The sequence below is a fragment of the Corvus cornix genome, chromosome 26 (assembly GCF_000738735.6).
Source record: "Corvus cornix cornix isolate S_Up_H32 chromosome 26, ASM73873v5, whole genome shotgun sequence".
NCBI classification, from domain to species: domain Eukaryota; kingdom Metazoa; phylum Chordata; class Aves; order Passeriformes; family Corvidae; genus Corvus; species Corvus cornix.
In genome coordinates this window covers 23,807-50,492 of record NC_046354.1, presented here as the reverse complement: position 1 = coordinate 50,492, position 26,686 = coordinate 23,807, and the positions used below count along the sequence as shown (strand labels likewise).

Here is a 26,686-nt window from a genome sequence, read left to right as displayed (position 1 = left end):
CGCATGACCCTGCTCTGCCATGTGCTGGCTGGGGATGCCCTGCGGAGACGTGGCCGTCTCCCAGGAGCAGATGGAAGGGAAGGGGCAGGCAGCTGCCCAAAGCTCTGCTGATGCTCTCCGTGCTCGGGATGTGTTCTGGCATGTGAGCTGAGTGCTTGTGCTTTTTGGTGGTTTTAAAAAACAAGCTGATTGTTGTTGGTTGTGGTTAGACCGGAGCTGCCCTTCGTGGGTGCAGGGGAGTGTCCCCCCACCCTGCCCATGGATACTCTGGAGCTGGCAGGGAAGTGAGCTCAGGGTAGGTGGCAGAAGGTTAAAAACCTCTTGGTTTTGCAGTGCTGGATCACAGAATCCCAGAATGGTTCAGGTTGAAAGGGACTTAAAGGATTGTCTCATTACATGGGCAGGGCAGGGACACCTTCCACTAGACCAGGTTGCTCCAAGCCCAGTCTAACCTGGCCTTGAACACTTTCAGGGACGGGGCAGTCACAGCTTCTCTGGACAATGTGTGACAGGGCCTCAGCACCCTCACAGGGAAGAATTCCTTCCCTCTGACAGTGGGAAGCCATTCCCCCTTGTCCTGTCACTCCGGGCTTATTCTTCTCTTCCGAGCTTCAGTGGTTCTGGTGCATTTGTGAACAATGTCAAGTGCTAACTGGATACCAAGTGTTATTTTCATACACTGACCAAATGGCACTGACAACTCTAGCTAGATTTCTTTTTTTCATGGCAGATCAGGAACCCAGCCATGGATATTCACACTCTAGAGCCTTCTATTACAGTTGACTTTGCTGTTTCTGTACAGCCAAAACTGAAATCCTGGAGAGTTGCATCCAAGCTTCCACTGTTTACATTTCATATGTTGTCCCTCTCAGCTCCAAGTATATTTTGGAACAAACAGTGCATGATTTGCCAGTCCTTTTTGTGTTTCTCAAAGGTATTTTGGAGATGTGCCTTCCAAAAGGTATTTTAGTTGTCTTCAGAACTTGAAATGCTTTAATGATGGAAGTTCATGAGCAAACACGAAGTCATATTAGTTTTGCACAGGTTTACTAACAGTGGCCTGGTTTATTGGGAGAATCTTTCCAACCCTGTAAGATTTCAAGGAAACAGTACAGCTCAGGATGCTGGGATATTCAAGAATGTGGAGTGAGAAACTTTGTCTCTCTGAATCAGTCACCACCTTGACTGAGGATCTGAAGGCATTATCCTGTGAAGGATGCTGTTGGACACCTCTTAGTTAGTTTTTAGTAATGAGTGATCTGAATCTGAAGGCTTAAAAAGTCAAAATTCATAGTTATTGGTGGTTCTGGAGTCGATTTTGTGTTACTGACAAAAGTAAGAAGGCCCCTAAAGTCAATTGGGATGTGCATTCTGTAATGAAGTTTGTGGTAACCTTATTTCTTAAATCCTCATTTCTTTCACTAGTACTGTAAACATCCTGCCAATATTTTGAGCACTCTGGTAAATGATTTATTAATACCGTAAGGCTTCTACCATAATTTCTGTAAATCAGACTATATTACCAAGAATTTATTGGATAGCATGTAGCAAACTATGAGTAAACAAGCCTTTCAACATAAACCTGTCTAATATTTCTCAGCTTTCAGGTAGTAAGTGTGTTTGGTTTGATGGATTATTGTAGCTGTGAGGAGCCTTGGGATTTTTTCTGTGCAATAGACTATGTAAACTCGTCCATGAATTGTTCTGCATCTACCATGTTAATGTAATTATGTGAATCTGACATACTTACCCTTTACTTTCTGTAAAATTGCAGGATGTCTGTAACGACACAGCCGTAGTTCAGCTACATGAAAGATGCTTAATTCAATTTTCTTCAAAGCAGACTGACACTAGTAACAGTTAGCCACTTAACAGCCTTTATTTCACAGCAGGGTAATCTGCAAATGCTCTGCACGATTATTTCTCTTCAGAACAAAGAAAGAAGGTTTGCTGTTGTAGTTGAAAGTTTAGGGTTGAGTTACTTGGAGGAATTAAATTCCTTCTTTGCTGCTTGGGCGGGCCCTGCTGCTTGTCAGGGGGTGCTCCTCCAGTCCTGCTTCCTTCCTTCTGTGATCATGTTCTGGGACTTCCCACCCGCACCAGTTGATCTTGTGGTTACTCTATGCCTTGGAGTATTTGGTACGGGTTTGTAAAATGTAAATTACAAGTGGAGCTTGCCTCCAAACAAGCTGCAGTTTCTCAGGGAATGAACAGAAGTTAGCCTGAGTCCATAACGGGACCAGGATCTCTTTTCCCAGCTATTTTAGGTCTTCAGTATTTATTAGATGTGCAGTTCTTGGACATACTGCATTGAAAAAAGAGTGGGCAGGACAGCTGGAGAGAACACAGAGTGTGTCAGGTTCACCTGCAAAACTTTATCCCATTCTGAACCTCTCCTGCATCTGTCTCCCTAGGACAGTGGCATCCATCAGGAAGGTAATGACTTCCATATGGCTAATGTTTCCTAAATGTCTTTATGGTGCAATTAAAATGCACGGTAAAGTAAAGCAAGTGGATAGCAATGTCTTCCAAGCTTTGGGAAAGCTGAGATGTTCTTGTCAGGGCTGTGTACAAAAGCTCATCCCAAAGGAAGAATGGTGTAAAGGCCCTTCTCTCAAATCGTTCTTTGCCTGAACGTCTGATAATTTCTCAACTACCCCTTTTTCCTTATAATGTATTTTCTCCAGATGCTGGAATAACAAGCGTGGGTGCAGCATGGCTTAATGAAAATGTTTTTGCTGTCCCTATCTTCAGTCAAATATTCCCTGCAGACATTTAGTAGAGGAAAATTCACACAGCCTAGCAGGTTTTAGTGAGATTCTGTTAGTGAATGTTTGAAGGCTGTTGTTAAAAAGGAATTTAAAATACATTTTGAAAATACTTTCTCCTTACGGCCCCGTTCTCAATCGTCGTACCTCCTTTGATACCTGTTCCCAAATAGTGCAGCTTAGTTGTATCTGAACTCATCAGCTTCTTCTCTTCAGGACCTCTCCTTCCTTCACCAAACAACTTTCCCAAGTCATTCCTGGGTTTGTCCCCTGCTGATAACAGCGCTGTTAATTGTAGAAGAGTTTGGTTCTTTACGTGTGTTGGTCTGCCCTCAACCCAAGGCTTTGCAAATGATGCTGGGTTGAGGGAGGAGGTGAGAAGTCTGTCAGTATGGCCAGACCGGATTAACATATACTTTTGCTCTTCCTTCATGCTCTTTAATCATTCAAGGTTTTGGGGTTTTTTTCTTGTCTTTGTAAAATACATCATTGGCATTTCATATCGTAAAATGTACTGCTGATGTATTTGGCTTTTCTCCCACGTTTGTTCTAGGGAATCAAGTTTCATTCTTTACCTTGTCTGTTCTGTTCATTGTCAGGGAAGAATCTAGTATCCTGTGACAGATTGCTGGTTTCAGATAAATATTGCTACCTACCAGTGATACAACAAATCAAGACACACTTACCAGAACCTGCCCACTTTGGAGAATCTCCCCTGAATTACTCAAAGGCTGGCCTTTTCTGGTGTAGGGTCTGACAGTGAAAAGATGTGATTAGTTCAGACTTTGGGAGGGGAGCAGTGTAGACCTACCGCTGCTTGAGTCTCATTAAAAGGCAGTCGAGCAGAAGTGCATGTCACATTCCTGAGATGATTATCTGCTCGTCGTCTTTTCAACATCCTTGCAGCAACTTAAACCTAAAGCAGCTGGTAGTCGATGGAAGCTTATTGAGCCCTGTCTACTCCGTCTCTTGGGAAGTAATGCTTCACCTGACAGGGAGCTTGCCTCCACTTCTAAGAAGCTGCAGTTTTCCAGGGAATGAGCAGAAGTTACCCTGAGTCCATAACGGGACCAGGATCTCTTTTCCCAGATGGGTCACTGGCCCAGGCACAGATGTCATCTCACTTCCCAGACTGGCCTGGATTTTCTTAGGGAACTCCTCTCTTCCACAGGCGAAGTCCCAGCTTGGATTCCTGCCTTCATTACCTGGAAGGGAGACAGCGAGGTGTTGAGTGTGAGCATGTCATGGAGCCCTTGGTGGCCTGGGACATGAGCTGCCAGGCAGTGCTGCTAAGTCTCAGCCTTCCTCCTCAGAAATCCCAGGGCTGTGGGCCCCCTTCCGTGAAGGAAAAGCGGGCTTCTGCACAGGAATCCATCTATGCCTCTACCCCACAGGCTGAGGAAGCACCCACTGACTGGGTTGGACATTCTCAAAATGTTCCAGTCTCTTTTCTATATTAGTTGTAGTCATTTGAACTTCCCACCTTCTCCTTGTGCTGAGAGCATAGGTGTGTATTTGCCAGGTCACAGTGAAGTACCTGCAGGTGAAGTACAGCAGGTACTGGCAGCTGTGTCACCACTGGGCTTTTCCATCCTCTCCATATTTCATGAATACAGTGATTCTCTTGTATGCTCGGAAATTATTCGTTGTGCTCAGTGAATGCATGTGTTCAGATCTGGAACCTGTGTGAAATTATCATATGTTAATAGTTGCTGGGGAATATAATAAAGTTAATGTGTTACGCACTAATTCTAACTTGGATTTCCTAACACTGCATCCCTGGTTTGTGGAGCTGAACGTTTCCTTTAAACGGCTTTTGCTTAGTCACGTCAAAAATCACTTCATCTCAATGTGTGTATCGACAGCTCCGTTTAACTAAACAGTAGCTGTTCTCCACTTGATGAGCCCTGAAAATTCCTGTTTTAGTTAGACTGTGAGTGAAGCCATGGAGCTGTTTTATAGCTCTTAACGTGTGTTTCACTGGAATGTTCATAGTCGGTGGCCTTTTGCAATCACAGCTTATGTAACACATCGTACAGCTGAGCGGAGCTGTTGGACACTCTGGGATCCTGTTCGCATGTGTGGAATTCTGAATGTACATGATGGAACTCTGGTTACATTTCTCCTCTGCTTTGTTCTAAGTGAGAAAACAAAATTGCATGGTGTTACGTAATATCTGTGGTTTTCACCCTGTGGGGTTCAAACTCCCCTAGGGAGGGGAGTGAGGCCCCTTGGGGGACGGAATTAGGGGGATCAGCAGGAAGGTGCCAGAAGGTGGCGGCAGATCACTGCGGGCTGGGCCGGGAGAGCTCCTGCCTGCCCAGCCCTCGGATTGTGGAGGCTGTTTTTTGGTGGATGAGAGGCTGGGCATTCCCTGGCCACATGCACTGGGACCCAGAAATCAACCCTACCTAACCCCTCCCTCCCCCCTTGCCCTCCCTGCCGCCCCCCTGGAATCCTTGGCTGATCCCACAATGCGGGCAGCAGGGGAGCAGAGGAATTCTGCCCTGCTCAGGTGAGACCCCACGTGCAGAGCTGCCTCGAGCTCTGGGGACCAAAATCAGAAAGATGTGGAGCTGCTGGAACAAATCCAGAGGGTACCACGGAGATGCTGCAAGGGCTGCAGCCCCTTGGCTCTGGATCCAGGCTGGGAGAGCTGGGGGTGTTCAGCCCAGAAAAAAGAAGGCACTGGGGAGATCTTAGAGCCCCTTCCAGCACCTAAAGGGGCTCCAAGAGAGCTGGAGAGGGACTTGGGACAAGGACCCAGAGTGACAGGACAAAGGGGAATGGTTTTTCACTGCCAGAGGGCAGGATTAGATGGGCTATTGGGAAGGAATTCTTGGCTGTGAGGGTGCTGAGGCCCTGGCACAGGTTTCCCAGAGCAGCTGTGGCTGCCCCATCCCTGGAAGTGTCCAAGGCCAGATTGGACAGGGCCTGGAGCAACCTGGGACAGTGGGAGGTGTCCCTGCTCATGGCAGGGGGATGGGACTGGATGAGCTTTAAAGTCCCTTCCAACCCAAACCATTATAGAATTCTATGATTTTACCCTTCTGTTCACTAGTGGAGCCCACCAGGACTTCAGCTGTTTTAAAAAAAAATTCCTCCAAAAGCAAGGGAATGCAATTCCATTTTCTCATCTGTTCACTTAAAGTACGTTTTCGTGCAAAAGGCTGTAATGAAGGTATGAGCCCTAGTAATGAATTAACATAGTTTAATAGGAAAGCAGCTTACTTTTAGTAAACTGCTGATTTGAAAAGTTGCTTTTACAGTGAACAGTAAAGTATTTTTGAAAAGTTTGAAAGAAAATCATCCTCTCCTTATTGAGTCACCTATCAGCACTGCAGCTCCTTGGTGTAGCTGTCACTGTCTCCAGAAGGTGTTGGCATGGAAACTTAAGGCAGGGAATACCACATCTCTGGAAAGTTGTCACCTGTGTCTGTGTAAAGTGTTCATCAAAACAACATGGAAAACTTCCATATGGTCTTCAGAATGATTTGGTGAGGATGTCACCGATACTCTGTATGCCAACAGCATTAGCCAGAGGTATTTGGGACATTATTACCAGACAGCAACATAAAAACTACACAGACTGAATTCTTAGAATTTATTTATATGTTTCAGTGTTGAACTTTGCCGTTTTACCAACATTACTGATCTAGAAATGCGTTTTTTTGTCAAGTTCTAGGGACACCATGGCAATGCTCCTCTGCTTGTAACTGCAACGTGTATTTTTGAGCATTTCCTTGACAGGTTGGATATATAAATAGCTGGGTTTTGTCCTGCTTAGGTACAGCAGCAAAGGTAACTTCGCCAGTGCAGTTTGTGAGAGCCACCATCCCCATTTTTGTGATACCCATCACTCCTATTTGCCTCTCTACTTCACAACTCTGTATTTTGCTGCAGTAGCACTTGAGTCTTTTTTTCTTCTGCAGTCACTTAATTCTCCTTCCCCAGCTCCAGTGTGCATATCCTCATCTAAACAGGTCTTTTGTGGTTAATTTAAATTAAAACTGAAAACAAGAGGCTTGTGCATGTTCATCTTGCAGAACCTGAGTGGTATAAGGTACATTATTCCTCTTGACTGCTCCCTGTGTTGCCTGTGTTATCCTTTAGAGGCGGCTCAGCAGCACAACAAACACCAACCCGACATTTATCAGGTCATTTTGGAGAGGCTGATACATGAAGTTTTCCTAAAAGTCTGCATCAAACAGTGTAGAAGAAGCATGTTCAGCTCCTGGAGGGAAAATAATCTGGTTTTTGCCAGAGGTTACCTAAAGCATCCTTACTATGACTTTATTTTTCTGCTTTCTAATGCACACCATTCTCTGTGTGAATTTCTGTAATCTTTCCTCTGCCCACTATTTTGTTTGACTTTCCTCTGTTTTCCCCGGGCAATCATATCAATCTTCAATTTAGTCATCTTGGTCTCAGAGTATAGTCCAGTCTCTAAGCTTTTAGTGTTAAGATTAACCCCTCAATATTGGGTATCGTCAGTAGCAGCCTTGCTTTTATTTTGTCTTTAAACTGAGTTGGTATTTATTGAAACGGGTTTATGAGCTTTTAAAATTTTAAACACGAAGAGGGAAAGATCAGTGAGTAAATAAAGTCTGTAATTCTACATCCAGAACAGATTTTCACATATCGCCAAGTGTTTCCAACATGCAGTGCTCTGAAGGTAGCTAATGACCAGATTCATCTGCCTCAGTGAAATATGAGTATATTGATCTGCCTAAGTGAAATATGCTGGGATTGCTGAAGTGCAGATCTGGCTTTGACAAGGAGATGGATGGGCCATTTTAGCAGCAAAACATTTTTTTAATGTTGAGAAAATTTCTTGTCTACAAAGAAAAAAGTAATTTGTAGTAACAAATGGAAAATACTGTTCTTGCTGGAGATTACCCCATTTGTTTCCATTTTCTATGACATATTTTGCTCATTATGCTGCAGGAAGCAAATCCAAAGTTTTATCAGGAACAGTTCATGCTGGTAAAATAGGGACTTGAGCTGGGGGCTGCGGAGTTGCTGTGCATTCCTGGGAAGGGGTTGGATGGAGAATTGTGGGAATTGTGGCATTAGTGGGAATTGCTGTCGCTTGTGTAACTGCTGGACAGCCACGAGGACAATGCTGAGGTGTTGCCCCAACACTGCAGAATGCTTTTTGTGTGTTTGGAAGTAATTTTTAAATAAATGACAGTGTCAAAGCAGGTGAGAAGCTGACTTCATTTGGAGCTCAGGGCTCGTGTTTGGCACAGGATGTGCTGCCTGTTCGGAGGGTGTGCTGGGCTGGTTCTGTCCTTGCTTGAGGGCTTAAGGTGGTTTTGTGTGTGTTTTGGTTAATCTGTGGACATCACCGACCTCTCTGAAGGGCTGATAGGTTATCTTGGTTCCACTTTGAAATACTCCTCATCGTGCCATGGTTTTGTGTGGAGGGAAGTGGGTGCAGGTTGAAATTCCGTTTGCTGTTGGTGAGTGGTGGTTGCTGAGGTCATGTTTGAGAGTTGAGTACAAGGTGTGAAATGTCCTCACCTTGGCTAAAAGGGAAGGGAAAGTATAAACTTGCCACAACCAAAACATGCAGCCAACTTTGCAGAAGTGACACATGGTTGGGAAAACCTGGTTAGTGGGGGGAGGGGTTTGATGCTTTGGGATTTTTTCCAAATTTGACATATGTGTAAGTACAGTAATTGGTTGACGATGTAGGTGAGTGGGCCTTGTATGAAGACTGCTGTGGGTCTGTGACCTGTTTGAGGTGGTCTCCTCAGCAGCTTTGAGCTCACGGGCTTCAAAGGCTCCTGTCAGAAATGCTTCTGGGACAGGTTTATGCATTTCATAGCCTGTTGGTGATGTAATCTAACAGGAGCAGTTGTCTGTTCCAGCCTTTGTCCCCACTGTTGTGCTACACCAGCATCCGCCTGCTGCTGCCCATCTCGTGCTCTGGGTTTGGAGACAAAGGTTGAGCTTTTTCCCTAAAGCCCTGAGTGTTCTGCTGTAGTACGTAACTTAAATTTACCAAGGTCACTGAACCCTATTTAATGTGCTTTCTGGGAGGCTGACAGGGTACAAAAGATTGGTGTGTACCCTCCTGTCAGAAGGATGAGACAGTAATACAAGAGCTCAGTTATTTGTGTGCTGAAGGGGTCGTGGTTCTCCAGTGATGTGACAGATTCACTAATGATACCTGACAGAAGTATTGCAAAGGAGTAATTGAAAAAAACCCCAACTCTCTTCTGTTATACAATGTTTTTAAGAAAGAAATATTTTCTTTTTATAATTTGAAGAATGCAGGTTCTCATGTGACAAAATGTTGAACTCAGGTGACTAGTGAGTAGGTGTAAATTGAATGGAAACTGCTTCAAAATATAGTGAAGTAGTTTCCTGTCTGTAGAGACTTTGAATTTTGGTAATAGGTTTTGTATTTTAATACTTCATATTGATTTTCAAACAATTCCAGAATATTGTCACTGTCTTGTTTGGGAGATGAGGGGGTATGGTTGTCAGTCAGCTCTGCTTAAAATCTCTCTGCCAGAAGAAATTCTTCCCTGTGAGGGTGGGGAGGCCCTGGCACAGGTTGCCCAGGGCAGCTGTGGCTGCCCCCTCCCTGGAAGCATCCAAGGGCAGTTTGAACGGCACTTAGAGCAACCTGGTCTAGTGGAAGGTGTCCCTGCCCGTGGCAGGGGGTGAAACAAGATGAGCTTTAAGGTTCCTTTCCGACACAAGCCATTCTGGGATTCTGTGATTTGATAGCACAAAATGTTTTTTTCCATCAAGGTTGTTGTATTTAAAACAACCCAACTCTTCCAACTGCTTGCTTCTTCTGGAGCTTGTATAGCAATGAAACACAGTTCTTGTTGTGAGATCCTGCTTTACAAATTATTCTAATTTGTTCTTTTTTCTTTTTAAGGAAAAGTTATCAACAAGGACTTGCGCCACTACCTGAGCCTTCAGTTCCAGAAGGGCTCAATAGACCACAAACTCCAGCAAGTGATCAGAGACAATCTCTATTTGAGAACCATCCCTTGTAAGTATGTAAAGATCAGCCTCATTTGATCTGTTCCTGCTAACTCCCACATCATTTGTGAGCTTGAAATGCCTTCTCTCTTCATCTGATTTAGAGTTTTACCTTGCAGCAGGGACTTCTGGCTTTGCTACAATGGTTTCACATCTGAAGCTGCCATGAATTGGTACAGCCAGTATGGACTGAAAACCAGCAAAAATTTGAGAAATCAAAGCTCAGATTGTTTCAGTAATATCTGTGCATTGCTCTTCAAAAGTTTGTCAGTAGTTGTTGTTAGAATGAGTGCAGCCACCACAAGAAATAAATCTTTCTCAGCATGATTGAGCAGTGCAAAACCATCCTGATTTTTGTCAATGTGTTGGGGTTTTTTTTTCTTCACAAAGAGCAAATTGAGGCCTTGAGTGTCAAGTGCATTAGGCACAGCAGGGCAGCTGGAAGGAGGGCGGCAGGACGTGTTGGGTGCAGAAGGGGTGGCACTGGCAAAAGGTACAGGCAAACGGCTTATCCTGAGAAGACTGATTAAAAAGGCTCTTCGCTGACTGTTTAAATATTCATTGCACTAAAAACTTACTTTGTCAACTAACATTTTTGTATCTACAGGAATTCTGCTCTGTTCTCTCTGAGCACACCCAAGAGTTTGTGGCTTTCTTAAAGTGCATTTCACTATTATTAGCTTTTATTTACTAGCTCTTGTTCATGCTGCTGCCTGAAAAAAATTTACATATGCCTTTAAAATGCTGTTAGGTAGTAGGCAGTCATGAATAGTAATGAGTCAGTGCAGTCCTTTCAGGAGAGTTTTAATTAAGCTGTTGTAACTATGGGGGGCCTGTTTTCATAGACAAAACACTTTGAGAACCTCTGCATTAACACAGCAATTTACTGATAAAGCTTACCTACAGCCAGGGGTTGGAGTGTGGCTGAATTACACTCTGAACTGTAGGTTAAAAAATAAGTTTTATGCCTAGTTATGGATTTGGTGGCCCAAAAATCAGATGTGCTTAGTCATGATGACCTCATTGCAAATTAGAGAGTTGGTGCCGGTGGAAGCAGGGAAAGATGCAGCACCATTACAGCTGGTTTAAAATAAAATACCAACAGCTGTTCCTGGAATCCCAGACTGGGATTGCCTAGCCCAGGCGTCGTCAGCTGCCACAAAAGTTGCTTTTGGTTCACTGACCATAAGAAAGATTTCTCTCTTAATTACCACCTCACCCAACTTTTTCTCTCCTCCTCCCTCAATACCAGAACTGTCATTCCTATGTGATTTGCTGGCTCAGTTTTTATACATTATTGTTCACTTGCTCACCGGTTGTTCTAACTGGAGTGACATCATCTTTGTATAAAGATTCGAAAATACATTGTTTTTATTGAACTGTGCAGCAGGCAGCATTTGATAACAGGCAGCACGTAAGTACCTTACAAGAGTGTTTTCTCTGTCTTTGCAGGCACTACAAGGGCTCCCAGAGATGGGGAGGTCCCTGGGGTAGACTATAATTTCATTCCTGTTGAGCAGTTTAAAGCGCTGGAAGAAAGTGGAGCCTTGCTAGAAAGTGGAACATATGATGGTATGTCGGTGATGTTTAATGGAATGGGAATAAGGACCCAGTACTTGTGTCCAGGATCTTAGTCCAAGTGCAGCTCCTTGTGGTACCAGTTTTCCTGCTCACTTGATGGTCATGATAGTAGTAGAGAGACAATAGCGAGTCTGTTCTTGGATTACTGTGAAGAGGAGGAGCGATCTTGTTTTTAAGAGCTCTGATAAACCACAGATTGTCGTTTCAACCATTCTTAATCCTACCTGATTATTTTCACTGTTGCATTTTTGGGAGGCATTCTGAAAAGGTTTGTCTGTGCCTGGTACAAATTTAAGAGAATTTAGTCAATGTTGTGTAAACCTCAGAGAACGGAGCCATGTTCCCCTCCCAGGTGTGCTTTAAAAGGACAGAAGGCGAGAGAAAGTCTGACCCAGCAGGGAAGCAAAAGCATTTTTCAATGGAAGATTGAACAGCTCTGGACCAGATTGTCCAAATCTGTAGCAAAGTTGGGTTTGTTAAGTGTGGTGAAGAAAAACATTGTAATGAAGGTAGTGAAAAAAGAAAAGAAGATGTCAAAAGTAGACAGTCCTGTGAAAGGCTCTGTGCCTCTTGTTTTCTGTATCCCACGCTATGTGTTAATATCGTCCCGCCTGAGGAAATCTCCTAAGTAAATTTAGGCTAAACTAGTACTTTTTTTTTAATCCTTAGCTGCACTTTATCTGGCTGTCCCCTCTCTGAGCCTTGCCCTTCCTTGATATTTGCAGAAGGGTTTTCTTTCTTACTTTATTTACATGGTCAAAACCATATCCAGGCACCAAAAGTTACCCCAGTAGGAATTCTGGGAAGCTTCCTTGCTTTTTGTGCTCAATTCCCTAATAAAAATCATATGAGCAGTCAGAAGAGAGGTCAGTTGCTGAAATTCTTTTGCAGAAAGCAGCAGATGATTCCTTTGTGCTTTAGATTAAAATACTGAAGGAAAAATCTGTTCCTTTTTCTGACGTAAAAATAATTTTTAGATGAAGCCGTATTAATATCTTTGTTTTTCAAGTGTATTGTCATTAGAAAATTGCAAATGTTAAAAATCAATTACTTGTTAACTGGCTTTACGGAAATAAATACTTTGTTACTGCACAAACTTAATTTGCTTTTTGACTTCAATATTTCTGTTGCTCTGTTAATTAGTATATAGAGTAAGAATAATTGATTTTCACTCTTTTGCTCCTCTCAGATTACTCCCTAAGTCTCTTTATGGAGTATGGGTGGATTCCAGGCAAAGTAACAAATCCATCTTTTTCTTTAGAAAACTTAAGGCAGGATAAAAGCTTTGAGTTAACCTCTTGTTTTCTGACAACTCGTGCTTCATTGACAAGAAGTCAGTGTATGAATAAATGCACTTTGACTGTTGATTGGGATTTGGTAGTGCTGATGTCTTCTTTGAGGCTTTAAATTTTCACCAAAGCATGTTTGCATGTGCAGTAAAATGATTACAGCCACTGCCAGTGCATTCAGCAGTATCAGTGCTTCAGTGGTCCTGATTTCTGTCTCATTTTCAGGTAATTTTTATGGTACTCCGAAGCCTCCAGCAGAGCCCAGCCCCTTTCAGCCTGATCCGGTGGATCAAGTTCTTTTTGACAATGATTTTGATACTGAATCACAGAGGAAAAGAACCACATCCGTCAGCAAAATGCAAAGGATGGAAAGTTCTCTCCCTGAAGAGGAGGAAGAGGAAGAAAAGGAAGCAGTTAATGGCAGCGGAGGGATAGGTTGGTTGACAAGGGGAGAAATTGCCTGGAGTACTGTATGAATGGATAAGGACTATACAAATAACATTCGGGCTTCCTTAGTTTTGGTGAAGTTTGAAGTCAGTTTCTATTCAGGCCGCTGCTTCTACTCGATTTTTAAATGACCTTTTAAAAAGAACCAGCTGTTCTCCCAGCCAGATGTGCAATTGCATCATAAAATGCATTGCTCGGTGAAGAACATGTGGTGCTGGATATGGGCCAGTTACACGAGTGGGAAGGAAAAATTTATCCATTCTTCAAATAACAGAACCCTTCACAGAGTAGAATTCATACCCTGTAAATGTTACTGTTTAATTTTGAGGCAATTACTGAATTTGTACACAGGAGATTTTAGGGAATTGGTTGGTTTAAGGGGCAACGTTGGCGCATACTGTACAATTTTCAGATGATTTTGCATAAGGGAACTATCACACAACCTAAAACCACCCGAGGGGGAGCTTGTGGAGAGCAATAAAGCCAAGTGTGTTGAGGCTGGAGCGGTGTCCAGCAAGACCTTTCTGGGATTGGCAGGATGCCCTTTTCTTTTTGCTGTCATGGTTACTCATCTCAAGGGGGGAAGAACGGATGGTGCAGAGGAGCTATCGCCTTGCATTTGCAGCTGATCCTGTGTGTTAGTGTTTAGGACAGAGTTACACTGACCAGACGTGACCTGATCTTGTCATCTTCCACACCACAGAGGGGCCAGTGGTCAGGCTGGTGGTTGGGTGAAGGTCATGGACATCATCATGTCAGAGAGAGTGCCAAGCGTAACCTCAGTTCTGAAGGGTGGAGGCTTCCATTTAAAGTTTCCTGCAGGAGTTTTTGGGATCTTTTTTCTAGTTGTGGCTTATAGGAAGGTGTTGTTTATTTTACTGGCAGCTTGGGTCTTCTCTACATTTCCTTCTGATTCTTTGAGGAATATTAGTAGGATTTTTTTGGGTCGTTTTATGGCATTACAAACACCTCTATGTAGAAACGGCAACAGAGTGTAGTCAGCTCGGACTTCTGCCAGCGTTGATTTTGCAGAGTAGGCTCAGACATATAATACAAGGTTAATTCTGTTTGGCAGGGGAAGAGCAGAGTTCAGGGTTTTCATGTCAGCTTTTCAAAGTTCAGAGCTGAAAAAAAAAACGCGGAAAAATGCACATCACATACAGGGATGTGTTTGACATCCACTTGTAGCCAGATTAAGAGGGTGGTTCTTTGTGAGAAACAACATAAGCATCTGACAAACACTTTCCCTGAACAACTGCAGAAAACAAAGAAAAACATTCAGATTCTCCTGACTGGACGAAACCTGTTCCCAGCTACAACCAGACAAGCAGCAACATGGACTTCAGAAATTATTTGTCAAGGGATGAGACGCTGGAACCGCTACCCAAGAACTGGGAAATGGCCTACACGGACACTGGCATGATCTACTTTATCGAGTGAGTAACTCTGTGGAGGAGAGAAGTGCTGGTGGCTGGAGTGTGGAAAGCTGCTCTTGCACCTCTGTTCTGCTCTTGCTGCTTCTGTTTCTTTATGAAATTTAGTATATTCCTACCGTTACATTCCGTACTCGCAGTCCTCAACATTGCACGCTCGGTACAATTGCCATCATGCTGGAAAACCTTATGGTTCCACCTGCAAAGTCAGTTTGTTTGTTCTAAGTTTTGTATCTCACAAATACAGAGCTGGCTGGGTATTGCTAAGTGAAGTATAACATGGAAACCTTCTCTATGTCAAATTTCTCCGAAATTTGAGACCTTATTTATTTTTTCTTTTCTGCTTGTGTTCCTTGGCTGGGAATGGATGTTTCAAAATACAAATAGGCCAGATGAAAGCCCAGGATAGGAAAGTAGCTCATGTGTGCACATGTAAGACTGCCTTATTTATGAGTTCTCAGGAAAAAATGAAACAGAAACCTTCCTGAGAGTTAAGCTTATGAGGAGGCTAAAAATATTTTTTTCCTATCAGGTAGAAACAGCTGCTGTTCCCATATGAGCTTTTGGGGGCTGGGGAGAGGGTCTGTGCCTCTAACACTTCCCATGTGTCCCAGAGAGTCTCCAGTGTGCTGGTGCCTTTTCTTTTTTAGTATTTTACGATGTGACTGAGGCACAAATAAAGGTTGTGTTATCTGAAGTGTACAGTTTGCCTACAACAGTAAATACTTAAAGCAAATTTTTTCACTGTGAGGGAGTTCTCTTACTGGCACGTGTTCTGCTCTACAGTCACAACACCAAGACAACCACATGGCTTGATCCCCGGCTCTGTAAGAAGGCCAAAGCTCCTGAAGATTGTGAAGATGGAGGTGAGATGTTCAGAATGCATTTGTCACCTGTCACTGATAAATGTCTGAGTTTATCCCAGCTGGATACAATCCACTACTGCTGTGGTAGAAGCTTCTCCCTGGTAGATGTGACTCTGGAGCTGGCAGTGTAGTGCTGAGTGTCCCTTGCTTGGTGGCAGTAGGAATTTACATAAGACTGGGAAAGTCCATGGTGTATTTTCCCTGGAGTGGTAGAATCTGGCTGAATGGAAGGTTTATCTGCATTCCTGAGCAGAATATGAGATGTTTTGTTCCAGTAAGTGTCATTCTTAAGGAGAAAGCTGCACGTGAGTGATGATCTCACTGGAAACTGTTGTACCGGTGGAATATGGCAGAAGGAGAAGGTCCACAAGTAACAGAATATAGAAATAACAAAGAAGGTACGGCAAAATACATACTGCTAATGAGAACTATTGCATGTGAGATAGTATTTGAATGCAGAAGCTAAGAGAACAACCTGCTTTCAATTCCTTCAAGACTTCCAGGTCAGTAGCCTGCAGGCAATTCCCGCAACCGTTTCCTGCACAGTTGGGCAATTTAGTCTGCTAGAAAAGAGTATCAGATAGCTCTGTCTTCGGCAAATGCCTGACATGTTCCAAACGCTGAAGCAGGCTCAGAATGACCTGTCATCCTCCAAAATTGCCCAGCCTAACAGCCGTGTATCCATAATGAAGCCAGCTGGAACAGTGGCTGCGTACTGCTGCTTATTAAACATATGTGCAGCTCACCACAGGATAAAAAGAGCACTTCAAACAGAGATGCAGGATATCCAAATGAACAATACTTAAATTATTAGACCCACTGGGTCTTCTGTCAGACCCCGTGGAGCGATGCTGATGTTGGTAATTGGTAACATGCTGTCATATGCTAGGGAAATTCCTGTTACTGTCAAACTTAGGGCAGCCTCAAACAAGATTGCAGGGCAAATTTATCCTTAAAATGTCTGGCTAACTGACTATATTCATTATTCTAATATTTCCGTGGTCAAGATAACTAGAACAATGAACTTGAATAATCTGACCTCTGTGGTAACTGCTTATCACCTTCAGTCAGTCATGAGCTGCTGGCACCCTCTTACCAGATGCCGAGTTTGCCATAAAAAGGAGCCTTTGCATGTTACTTCCAGTACAAACAGGTCTTTAAGTTTATTACATGTTTAAAGTGGTCTGATTTCATTGAATACAAGTTTCATCGTTTCATTTAGTGGAAGAAAGAGTAAGAGTTACAGGGCTTCAGATTCCCTGGAACAGGCTTTCATCAGGGAAGAAAACGGGACCTGTCTTTTCCTCATATTTTTCTAGGTGTTCTTTAATGAAAACTCTGATATTTGCAGATAGTTTTCCCCTGTAATGGAGAACTTGGTCTTTCTGATTGCAGAACTTCCTTATGGATGGGAAAAAATAGAAGACCCTCAATATGGGACATATTACGTGGAGTAAGTGCTAATTATTGATTTGGCATAGTTATAAATTGAGCAAGAAATTCTGAAGTGCCTGATACCCAGTAAGGAGACGTTGTAATGCAGTGAAAGGCCAGGCTGGACAGGGCTTGGAGCAACCTGGTCTAGTGGAAGGTATCCCTGCTCATGGCAGGGGGTGGAACTGGATGGGTTTTAAGGTTCCTTCCGGTCCAAACCATTCTGGGATTCTGTGAAAGTATTAAATATATCCAGGAAAAACAGTCCTGGGGGCAGTGAACTCACGGCACAAACTTCTGGCAGCACTGGCATGTGGGAAAAGCCACTGTGTGCCCTTAAAGACTTAGTGGAGTGTTTTTCGTTCGGGGAAGGAAAGCAAGTAGCAACCAAAATAATTTATAAATGGAAATGAGCTGATGTCATTTTTCTTGGCTTTAACAAAAACAGAGTCACTTGACTTCAGAGTGGCACCTGATAACTTTAAAAGAGCAAAAATAACTTGCAGATCATTGCTGTCTCCGAAGAGCCAAGTCAATAACCACTAAAGTGCTGCAAGAGCTCTTTCGAATCTCCTTCCGGCCAGGGGAAATTAAATCTCTCTTTAACCATGGAGAGGAAAATTGGTAGAGTTGAAAATGTAGCTTCGGAGAACAAGCAAACATTTTTCACTTTGCAGAGCCCGAGGTATTTGAATTATGCTCAAATTTGTTCGTTTTCCCCTCCTCTGCTGTACTGCTCTAGCATCTTCTAGGAAGAAGGTGATGCCTGAGTTTGTAAACACTACAGGTAGATGGGTCAAGAGAAGAAACAGATTTGCTCAGTTCTGAACAATTGCAACTCTGCCTAGTGATTAAAGGGAGTAAAATTTTATCTGCCTCGAAGTAAATAAGCTGCTGAAAGAACGAACCTGCTTTAAGTATTGGTTATGAGAGTGTTTTGTTCATTCCTCCAGAGCATTCATCTGAGATTAAAAAAAAACTAGTGTTTGTAGATGCATTTTTTTGGGGTTGCCTTTGTTGGGAAATAGTCAGAATGTTTTCTGTTGAAATCCTGACCTACCTTTTGTATGCCTGCAGTCATATTAACCAGAAAACTCAGTTTGAAAATCCAGTATTGGAAGCCAAAAGGAAAAAACAGCTAGGACAGACTGATGCTGGGCCTTCCAAATCAGGTATCACTGAATATTGTGTTCTTTGTCACATGTATCTTTATCTGCAGGTATGCTTTACAAAAACCCAGTTCTGGAATTCATCAAGGCATCAGCCTTGTCTTTCTGCTAGCCATTACAGTGTTACCTCCCAGATCTTAAGGGTTTTTTGAAGAACTTCTTCATGTTAAAATTGAACCGAGGCACTGAGACTGCTTTTAAATCATTTTGATTACTCTGAAGCTGGTTGTCATAAGCAGCTTTGGAGTATATGGAGGGTTAGAAGAGCCATCTGGAAGATGCAGGTAAAACCACACCTGGAGTTTTTATGCTTTCGATCTACTTTGAGCTTGGTATTCAAGGATTAAAACTGGGAATTCGAGGTGGGAGGTTTGCATACAGCTCTGTTGCAATCTGTTCGAAAACACTCTTAACTTTTCTATTGGCTGAATTCAGCTGGAACGTGAGTGTAGCACTTTCCTGTCTGTTTGCTTTATTCCTTAAGAGTGCTTCAGAGGCTGACCAACAATAAACAAATCGTTAACCTTTGTGACACCTTAAAAAAACCAAAAAACTTACCGGAACTAACCCTGGTTTCCTGCCTTCCTGTCTCTGTATTCCGTAATTCCAAAGGACCAGGGAGGTCTGTCTTCACTCGAGATCCATCCCAGCTTACTGGAGCACTTATAAGGACATCCTTGAAAAAAAGTACCATGGGATTTGGCTTTACGATCATCGGAGGGGACAGGCCTGATGAGTTTCTCCAGGTGAAGAATGTGTTAAAAGATGGGCCTGCTGCACAAGATGGGAGAATTGCTCCAGGTCAAGTATTATTTCCCTAAACTTCCATTTCATGGGGTACTTGGGAGAACGCAGCTCGAGGCAGAGGAGGTTGGATGACTCCATCCACATCGTCACTAAATTAAATATTTTCAGATTTGTGAAAGATCTGTGCAGAGCAGTGCCTGAAAAGGAAAAGAAGCAACATTCTAGATAAAAACTGACTTTAAGGGCACTTCTGAAGGTTTCAGTACTTCTGCTTTAGCAAAGACACTCATCTTCATGTTCATTCATAGAATGGTTTCCCTCTCTGTATGTAAAGTAAAAATAGCGTGTTTGAATCCTGGTCTGTTTTGCCTTGTTGGTGCCAAAAACCATGACACCAGTTACTAAAACTGCAAAAACCCCACAGCAGACATGAGGAAGCAAAGTCGTGTAAGCTGGACAAGTGAGGAGAGAAGAGGGATGAGAGTTCCTGCAATCCATGAAGACTTGCACATTTTTTCATGGTTATTACGTGTGTAATTAAGTTACCTATAACGTTACTATAACCTATGGTTTGCATATTAGAAAAGGCAAAATGCTTCTCTACGTGTAACATAAACTCTTACTCTTCAGGTGAGTAAAAGAATTCATACTTTGAATGATTTAATACTATTCACTTATGAAATGGAACAGTTTCCTGTTTTGCTGCTGATGTGTTGTTTGACTTTGTTTGTATGTGGTTCATTTTCCACCTCTGCAAAAATGAAAACAATCCTGCAGAACTGTTGGAATGAAAAGATGTGCAGCTATTCTGGCTGTAGATCATGGAATAAGAGAGATCCTGTTTTACCGATGCCTGGGCATTAAAGGGATCGGACAGTTTGCAGGGCATATTGTACCGCCCGGGCAAAGTGTCACATCAAAATCATGGAAACACAAAACAAGGTTTTGGGATCTGAAGCGCACGTCACTTCATTTTGAAAATGTATTCTTAGCCACGTGGGGCAGCAGCGTAAGAGTATGGAGCATGTATGTGTGTGCAATCCTAGCTTAAGTTCAGCCAGTCCTAAAATAAACACAGGGCCAGAAAAAATCCGATTTATTCTGCATTGGGTTTAGGATGCTGTGCAATATGAATTAAAGTAGAAGACATCTGCTTGCTGTAGTGTGCGTGCTCTGCTTCATCTCCCATGGCTGTACAGTATAATTTTTTAAATCTGCTGCAGATTAAACTTTATATATTTAGCACACTGTGTCCTGAGATGAAATAGAAAAAATGCAAAGAGGAAATCCTTTATGCTTTTTGGCAATATTAGCTATGAGGTAATATCCCAGACGCTAGTTATTAGTTTGAAGACAGCACTGTGATTTCCTCAAGGTAGGCTTTTATTGAAGGTTTCGCTTCTGGTTTTGACACTGTTGAACTTTCTTTTGTAACAGGTGACGTCATCGTGGACATAAATGGAAGTTGTGTTCTTGGCCATACCCATGCAGATGTTGTCCAGATGTTTCAGCTCATTCCCGTCAATCAGTATGTGAACATGACTTTGTGTCGTGGGTACCCTCTTCCTGACGACAGTGAAGACCCCGTGGTGGATATTGTGACAGCCACACCTGTCATTAATGGCCCGCCGGTGGCCAAGGGAGATACTTCCGTGTCCAGCCAAGATTTAGTAGCAGGAACAGTTGTGTTGGACCAGAATGGGAAAATGTTGGTCAACGGTCGCCTGAACGGCCCTTCCGTGGATTCAGCAGAGCAGAGGGTTTCCTTTGCCTCCTCAGGAGGCTCTCAGCCAGAGCTGGTCACCATCCCTCTGGTCAAAGGGCCTAAAGGCTTTGGGTTTGCCATTGCAGACAGTCCCACAGGCCAGAAGGTGAAGATGATTTTGGACAGCCAGTGGTGCGAAGGCCTACAGAAAGGGGATGTCATCAAGGAGATTTGCCATCAGAATGTGCAGAGCTTGACCCACTTGCAGGTGGTGGAGGTGCTCAAGCAGTTTCCAGTAGGAGCAGAGGTGCCCCTGCTTATCTTAAGAGGAGGTACAGACAAATTTGCAGTTGACATGTTGGTTTTAAGCTTTTCAAAGTCCCTTTTTATTGTGATATCTAAATCATGTCTGGTCTTGACAGCTAAGCAGCAGCTCATTATATCTCTGAGCCATTATGTACTAAGTTTATTTTATACTCCTGACTGTTAAGGGTGAGAGCATGTTGCTGGGGTTTTGTTTGGGGTTTTAGTAAGGTTTTTCTTTGGGTTTTTTTCCTCAAAAATTATATGGCGATACGTTTATGCACTGTCTCTTCCAAGTCTCTGGGGAGTGCTAAAGCAAACACATGGTCTCCAGCATAATGCAAAGCATATGATGGACTGAGTTTTGTGAGGTTCTCCAAATGTATTCCAGTAACCGTGTTTGTAATGAACAGGGAACTGCAGAAGACAGGAAGAAGCATCAGCAAAGAGGTGGGGCTGATCAGTGGGAATAGCAGAAAAATTCTGATTTTTCATTTGCATATTCATACCTCTTCCTTGATTGTCAGTCACAGACCAGAATGCATCTTCTCCCCAAAAACTGTGGTAGATAAGGGTGTGTCTGTCAGAGGAAGCTGAATGGGTTATGAAGCAGCTCGTGGCTGCTCAGTGTCCCTTCAGGCTTTATGGTAACCCTGACTTCAGCCACTGGCATTTGCAAAAATCTCCAGATCTTTTTCTGTATAAGTGCTACTTATAAGTTACTTCCTTAATCAGCTAAGGAAATAATCCGATTTCTTTGTGGCAAGTGAAATTCCTTCAGACAAATTCATAAGTCTCCTTATCCCATGAACAGCGGGATGACTTGGTTGACCAGTTTCTAGAAAGAGTAAAAGATATTTTTTATTGTTGTACAGCTTTCAATTCTAATTGAATCTTCTCTAGAGTGATGGTTTTGGTCACTTTGCCATTTAAAAGCAGAGTCAGTCAGCCCCTATTATTTTCTCCCCAGGAGCAGCTGATTATATTGCTGTAATATTGTTGAAACTTTTTGTAAATTGCTATTAAAATTACTTTCTATTTTCTTCAGGTCCCCCCTCACCTACTAAAGCTGCCAAAGGGGTGAGTATTGGTGATGTATTTAACTTGGTTTCTGACCTGCTTTGTAGTCTCATTTCCTCTGGATTTTAGTTCCTGTGATAACCTGCAAGATGGTTTAGCAAAACCACATCTTCTTGGTAGGCATACGTTCTTTGTCTAAGTAGCTGCTGCCAGAGTACCCATTAAAAGGGAAACAAAATACAGTATCTATTTTTTTCATTGCTAATTATTAAAGTGAAATGGGATTTCTAGAGGACGTTTGTGTTCCTTTGATTCTTCTCAGTCCTCACATAGAATTAATGGACTGGTTAGTGCTCCCTTCTGGAAATGCTTATCTTTGGATCCATATTTTCAGCTAGTCTCCATGGAGCTGTACATTCCTAGCTCAATACTCATTACTCTTGGAAATTTGATCTCTCGGGGCATCTTTAATATACATTAGCTCGGTAAAGAATCCTTGCTCTTAATAAAACAACCTCTGATTTAATAATGCTGATATTAATGCTTACGTTTGTCATTAAGGTTTCTGTTGTAAATTAGGCTGGTTGAACACAGAAAATTCTTTAAAAATGCTTCTTCTACAGAAAAAATCAGGGCAATTTAACCCCATTACCAGAACATAGATGTAACTTCTCCTTCTGTCTTTATCCTGCTGTTTGAGTGCAACCTTAGTTGTATCCCAGCAGTGGCATGACACAAGCACACGTGTTCAGCATGCTCAAAGCAGACTGTGTTCAATAAGATCTTCAGATTCTGCTCCTTGCAAGCGTCCAGCTGCCCACACTGAATAAATGAGAGCAGAAATCCCTGCAGTTGGAGGGCACTGGCCCTGTCAGCATGGATCCCATGGCAATGTGCTAAAAATAGTTTGGACTTGGCGACTGGCATTCTGTTCCAGCATACATGCAGGAGCAGCAGCCCACAGAGCGCTCGATGCTCAGTGGCATTAAGCAGCGTGGCAAAATAATTCACTTAAATGGGGCAAGTTCTTGTGTTTATAAACATACAAGAAGTGTCAAACTGTTGAATGGCTCTGGGCAGTTTCTTCTGCTGTCGGTGAAAGGGCAGATCTGTGTCTGTTCTGCTCCTGTGGTTCAGCATGCACTGCCACGTGCCAGTTTTCCAGGCTGGGTTTCAGCCCAGGAGAAGTATTTAGAGTTATTTTAGTGCATAACTGATTGGGAATTTAGATGAGAGACCACAAGGATGTTTGGTGACATTTCCTCATGAACAGGAGTGTTGCAGCTATCAGATCATGAAAAGGCAAATAGTGAGTTGTTAATGCCTCACACTATTCAGTGTGTCTTTCTGTCTTGTATGTATATCACTCCAGCAAACAGCTCATGCTGGGAGCACCTCTGGTGCTTGTGGGGAGCAGCTTGGCAGAGGGCAGGAGGCAGTGCCTGTGGAGCAGCGGGTGCCCATGGTGCTGGACTGTGGTCCAGAGCCTTGCAGGTGCCTGACAAGGATTCGGTGTCTTCTCCAAATGGGATCGGTCCTTTATGTCCCACTTCATCCCATGTGTTGGTAACCACCAGCATCTGCCCAGCTTCGCTTCTCTCCGAGCATCAGTCACTTCAAACCCTTTCCAAGCCCAGTCTCCAGTAGAAATTCACGTACCAGTGAGGAAGACTTCAGTACTCTGGTCAGACACATCCACTGGAGAAGTTGTAATTTTGTTCCCTTAGTCCCGTGTTTTTCTTCTGCACGGTGTTCACTGTCTTTCACCCACAAGCATAGTCATGCCTTTATTTAATACAGATTTTGTGTCCATGGGCTATTTCAGAAGGACAAGCAGGACAGTTCAGGGAGTTTGGAAGCTGTCAGCGATACCATTCCACAGCCGATGCCCTTCCCGCCCTCTGCTGTGCGACCAGGCTCTCCTAAACTGGACCCTTCCGAAGTCTACCTGAAGTCTAAGACAATTTATGAGGACAAACGTAAGTACATCATCTTCAACTTGAAAACACTCAATTAAGAAGGAATTTTTTATTGTACGTGCAGTAAAACTACTGAGACTTTGTTGCTAAGTTTGTTAACCTGCTGTGGATAAAACATTTCAATGCATAATTCAACCAGCAATTAGAAAAACAAAAAACATTTCAAGTAATGCATAATTCAACCAGCAATTAGAAAAACAAAAAAATAAAATATGTTTCAACCATATTTTCAATAAAACAGTTAATTGCAGAAATAATCTCAAAGATGATTCTGAAGTAAACTGGAGCAGCCCTGCTCATTTCAGAGTGTATAAAAGTAGCTCTGAGTTGTGTCACAGACTGGCTTTTATCCTGGTCTAGAGCAAAAATGTAGTTGTGATTTCTGCTCTGAAAATTAATATACCATTTTGGAAAGAGAATATCTCTGTATTTCTGGTTACTGTGTTCTGTCACTAGAAGACTCAAGAGTGTACCACCAAAGCATAATCCTTCAATAATCGAAGATAGCTCCTTACATGTTTTGAAATACTGTTTTTTTTCTTAGCTCCAAACACAAGAGATTTAGATGTTTTCCTGAGAAAACAAGAGTCAGGCTTTGGTTTCCGGGTGCTTGGAGGGGACGGACCGGATCAGCCTGTAAGTGAAACTGCTCACAGTTATCTCATAGTCTTGCTGTTGGAATGATCCTGCTCTGTCATCCTCATTTCCCATCATCCCATCCAGGCAGTTCAGTGGTGGCAAAATTGATCAAATCACTACCTGCCTTTCAGAGATCACAGATTGGTCCAGATCACCTTTATTTTTTCCCCTTTGTGGACTCCAGTCTCCAAGGTTCTGCGCCCTTCCCGCTACCGAGCCCATCCTTGGCCACAGTTTTTTGTCAGGCTGAGGACACTGGTCGTGTTTCTACAGCAGTTGCTGTGTCTCGGAGCCCTCAGAAGGGCCGTGCTGATGCCCAGCCTTTGCCCATTGCCACCTAGTCCCAGTGGTGGCCTTGGCACAGGATGTGCCCGGATTCAGTGATTGGTGTGCTGTGCACAGCGGCACATCCTGGGAAGCAGCTGAGTGGTAGGAAGCGGTTGCTCCTCCTGTCAAAACTTCATTAGGCTGCTCCTTTTCTTGCAGCCCAGCGAAACCAGGTTTGAGATGGTGTCACACCCCTTTATTCCCTGCTTCTCCCACTGGATTTTTAGGCACGCATTGAGTTGGAGGCGGCTGGGCAGATGCCAGCGCAGACACCCCTGGATAGTCTGTTCTCCAAGGGCAGGTTTTAGGAGACTCCCCTCTATTTTCAAACATGCATAAATTTCTCTCTGGGAAGAAGCACTAAGACTTGTACTGTGTATCAGAGACCTTTCTTAAGTCTGTTAAGCGGAGAGAAAAAAATTTTGGAATAGATCTGCGTAGATTGTTTTCTGATTACAGTGAAGGAATTCAGTTTTTCCATTCCCAGCTGTGATCCAGTGCTAGCCTTTTTTTTTTTCTTCTCCCCTCACTAACATGCATTTAAAGTAAAGAGCAAATCCGGAGAATGTTACTTCTGTTGCACTTCATAGCATTTGTGGTGTTTGGTTTCCGTAACAGCCATAGGTGTTAGGAAGTGTGGAGCTGATGTCTTGGTTGCTGTGTACTGATGAGCTGCCCACCATTGCCTAACCTCCAACAGTACTTGCTGTAGTTATCTTTAATCTTCCATTGAATCTGAAAGTGATTCTAGCATATGAAAGAGTGTGGTGTTCTTATCTGTATTCTGTTTAGTAGCACTTTTTGAGGTGGGGGTAGGCAGAACTGATGATGTTTGAATTCATTATCTAATCACCAAAAGCTAACACCAAAGCAACTTGAAGTGTGGAACTGTCTATAAGCAACTTTTCAGAAATAAATTTGAGTTCTTTCAAAAACTTATATTTCTTCCCCAATCATTCTGCCTCGGTCTTGATAAAAAAAATAAAGTTGATTGAATGACAGAGGCTTTTGTGTCATTAATGTCTGGGAAATCATATATATAATAAGTACACGGTGTGTGCTCATTTCAAAAGCTGAGCTTTGTAATAAACTGACAAACATGCTCAAGAGAGCAGAACTGACAAAAATACGGATTAAAGATTTTTGAAGTATTTACTGAATGCTTTGAGACTTGCAGATTGTGTCCACCAGGTCAGCTTGTGCAGAGTATAGTTGCTGGCTGCGTTTCTGCTAGAGCTGAACAGTGAGATAATCTTAAAAGAGTCTTCCCAAAAGACCTCATCTGCACAGTTATCAGAGTTACCTGGATTCCTTCCACTGTGTGTTCTGATGAATCCATGTTCCCGTTCAAACCCCTGGACTCTGCTCACAGATTTATATCGGAGCCATAATCCCATTGGGAGCAGCAGAAAAGGATGGGAGGCTGCGTGCAGCGGATGAGCTGATGTGCATCGATGGAGTCCCTGTGAAAGGGAAGTCACACAAGCAAGTTCTGGATTTAATGACCAGTGCCGCACGCAATGGGCAGGTGCTGCTCACTGTCCGGAGGAAGATCTTCTTCAGTGGTAGGTGTCTGCTTGCCCAGAAAGAACACTTAGGGCTTGTAGTCAAATCCACTGAAGCTGCTCTGGAACTTAATTACTGCACTGGGGCTGAGCAGCCCGAGATTGAGGAGGGGTCAGCTATAACTCTTAAATGGAGAAAAGCAGAATTTAATAAGCTTGGGCTGTGTTGCGCGCTAACTTGGACTGCTCACACACGTAAGGCTCTGAAAATTATGATGCGGGGGTGATTTCTTTAAACCTTTTTGCACACAGTAGTTAGAACAGCCATTAGTGCTGTGGAAATTGCGTAATAACACAGTCTGTTTTCTCTGCATCCCAGAACAGTTTGGGTTGGAAGGGACCTTAAAGCTCATTTTGTTCCACGCCCTGCCATCGGCAGGGGCACCTTCCACGTACTGTATTCTCA

The 26,686-nt window shown here is 43.1% G+C and overlaps 1 protein-coding gene across 3 annotated transcripts in view; it reads left to right on the top strand.

The window, feature by feature from the left end:
• MAGI3 (membrane associated guanylate kinase, WW and PDZ domain containing 3) overlaps positions 1-26,686 on the top strand; it is a 62,996-nt gene that overhangs the window by 22,362 nt on the left and 13,948 nt on the right. For 2 of the 3 annotated variants that reach the window (XM_039565234.1, XM_039565236.1), the window contains exons 2-14: positions 9,670-9,786; positions 11,229-11,348; positions 12,872-13,081; positions 14,355-14,529; positions 15,313-15,392; positions 16,788-16,845; positions 17,904-17,998; positions 18,608-18,796; positions 20,180-20,779; positions 21,799-21,830; positions 23,596-23,749; positions 24,294-24,385; positions 26,088-26,280. In XM_039565234.1, the coding sequence (XP_039421168.1) occupies positions 9,670-9,786; positions 11,229-11,348; positions 12,872-13,081; positions 14,355-14,529; positions 15,313-15,392; positions 16,788-16,845; positions 17,904-17,998; positions 18,608-18,796; positions 20,180-20,779; positions 21,799-21,830; positions 23,596-23,749; positions 24,294-24,385; positions 26,088-26,280 (2,115 nt within the window). The remainder of the gene's footprint in view (positions 1-9,669; positions 9,787-11,228; positions 11,349-12,871; positions 13,082-14,354; positions 14,530-15,312; positions 15,393-16,787; positions 16,846-17,903; positions 17,999-18,607; positions 18,797-20,179; positions 20,780-21,798; positions 21,831-23,595; positions 23,750-24,293; positions 24,386-26,087; positions 26,281-26,686) is intronic. The other variant, XM_039565235.1, reaches the window with a different exon arrangement.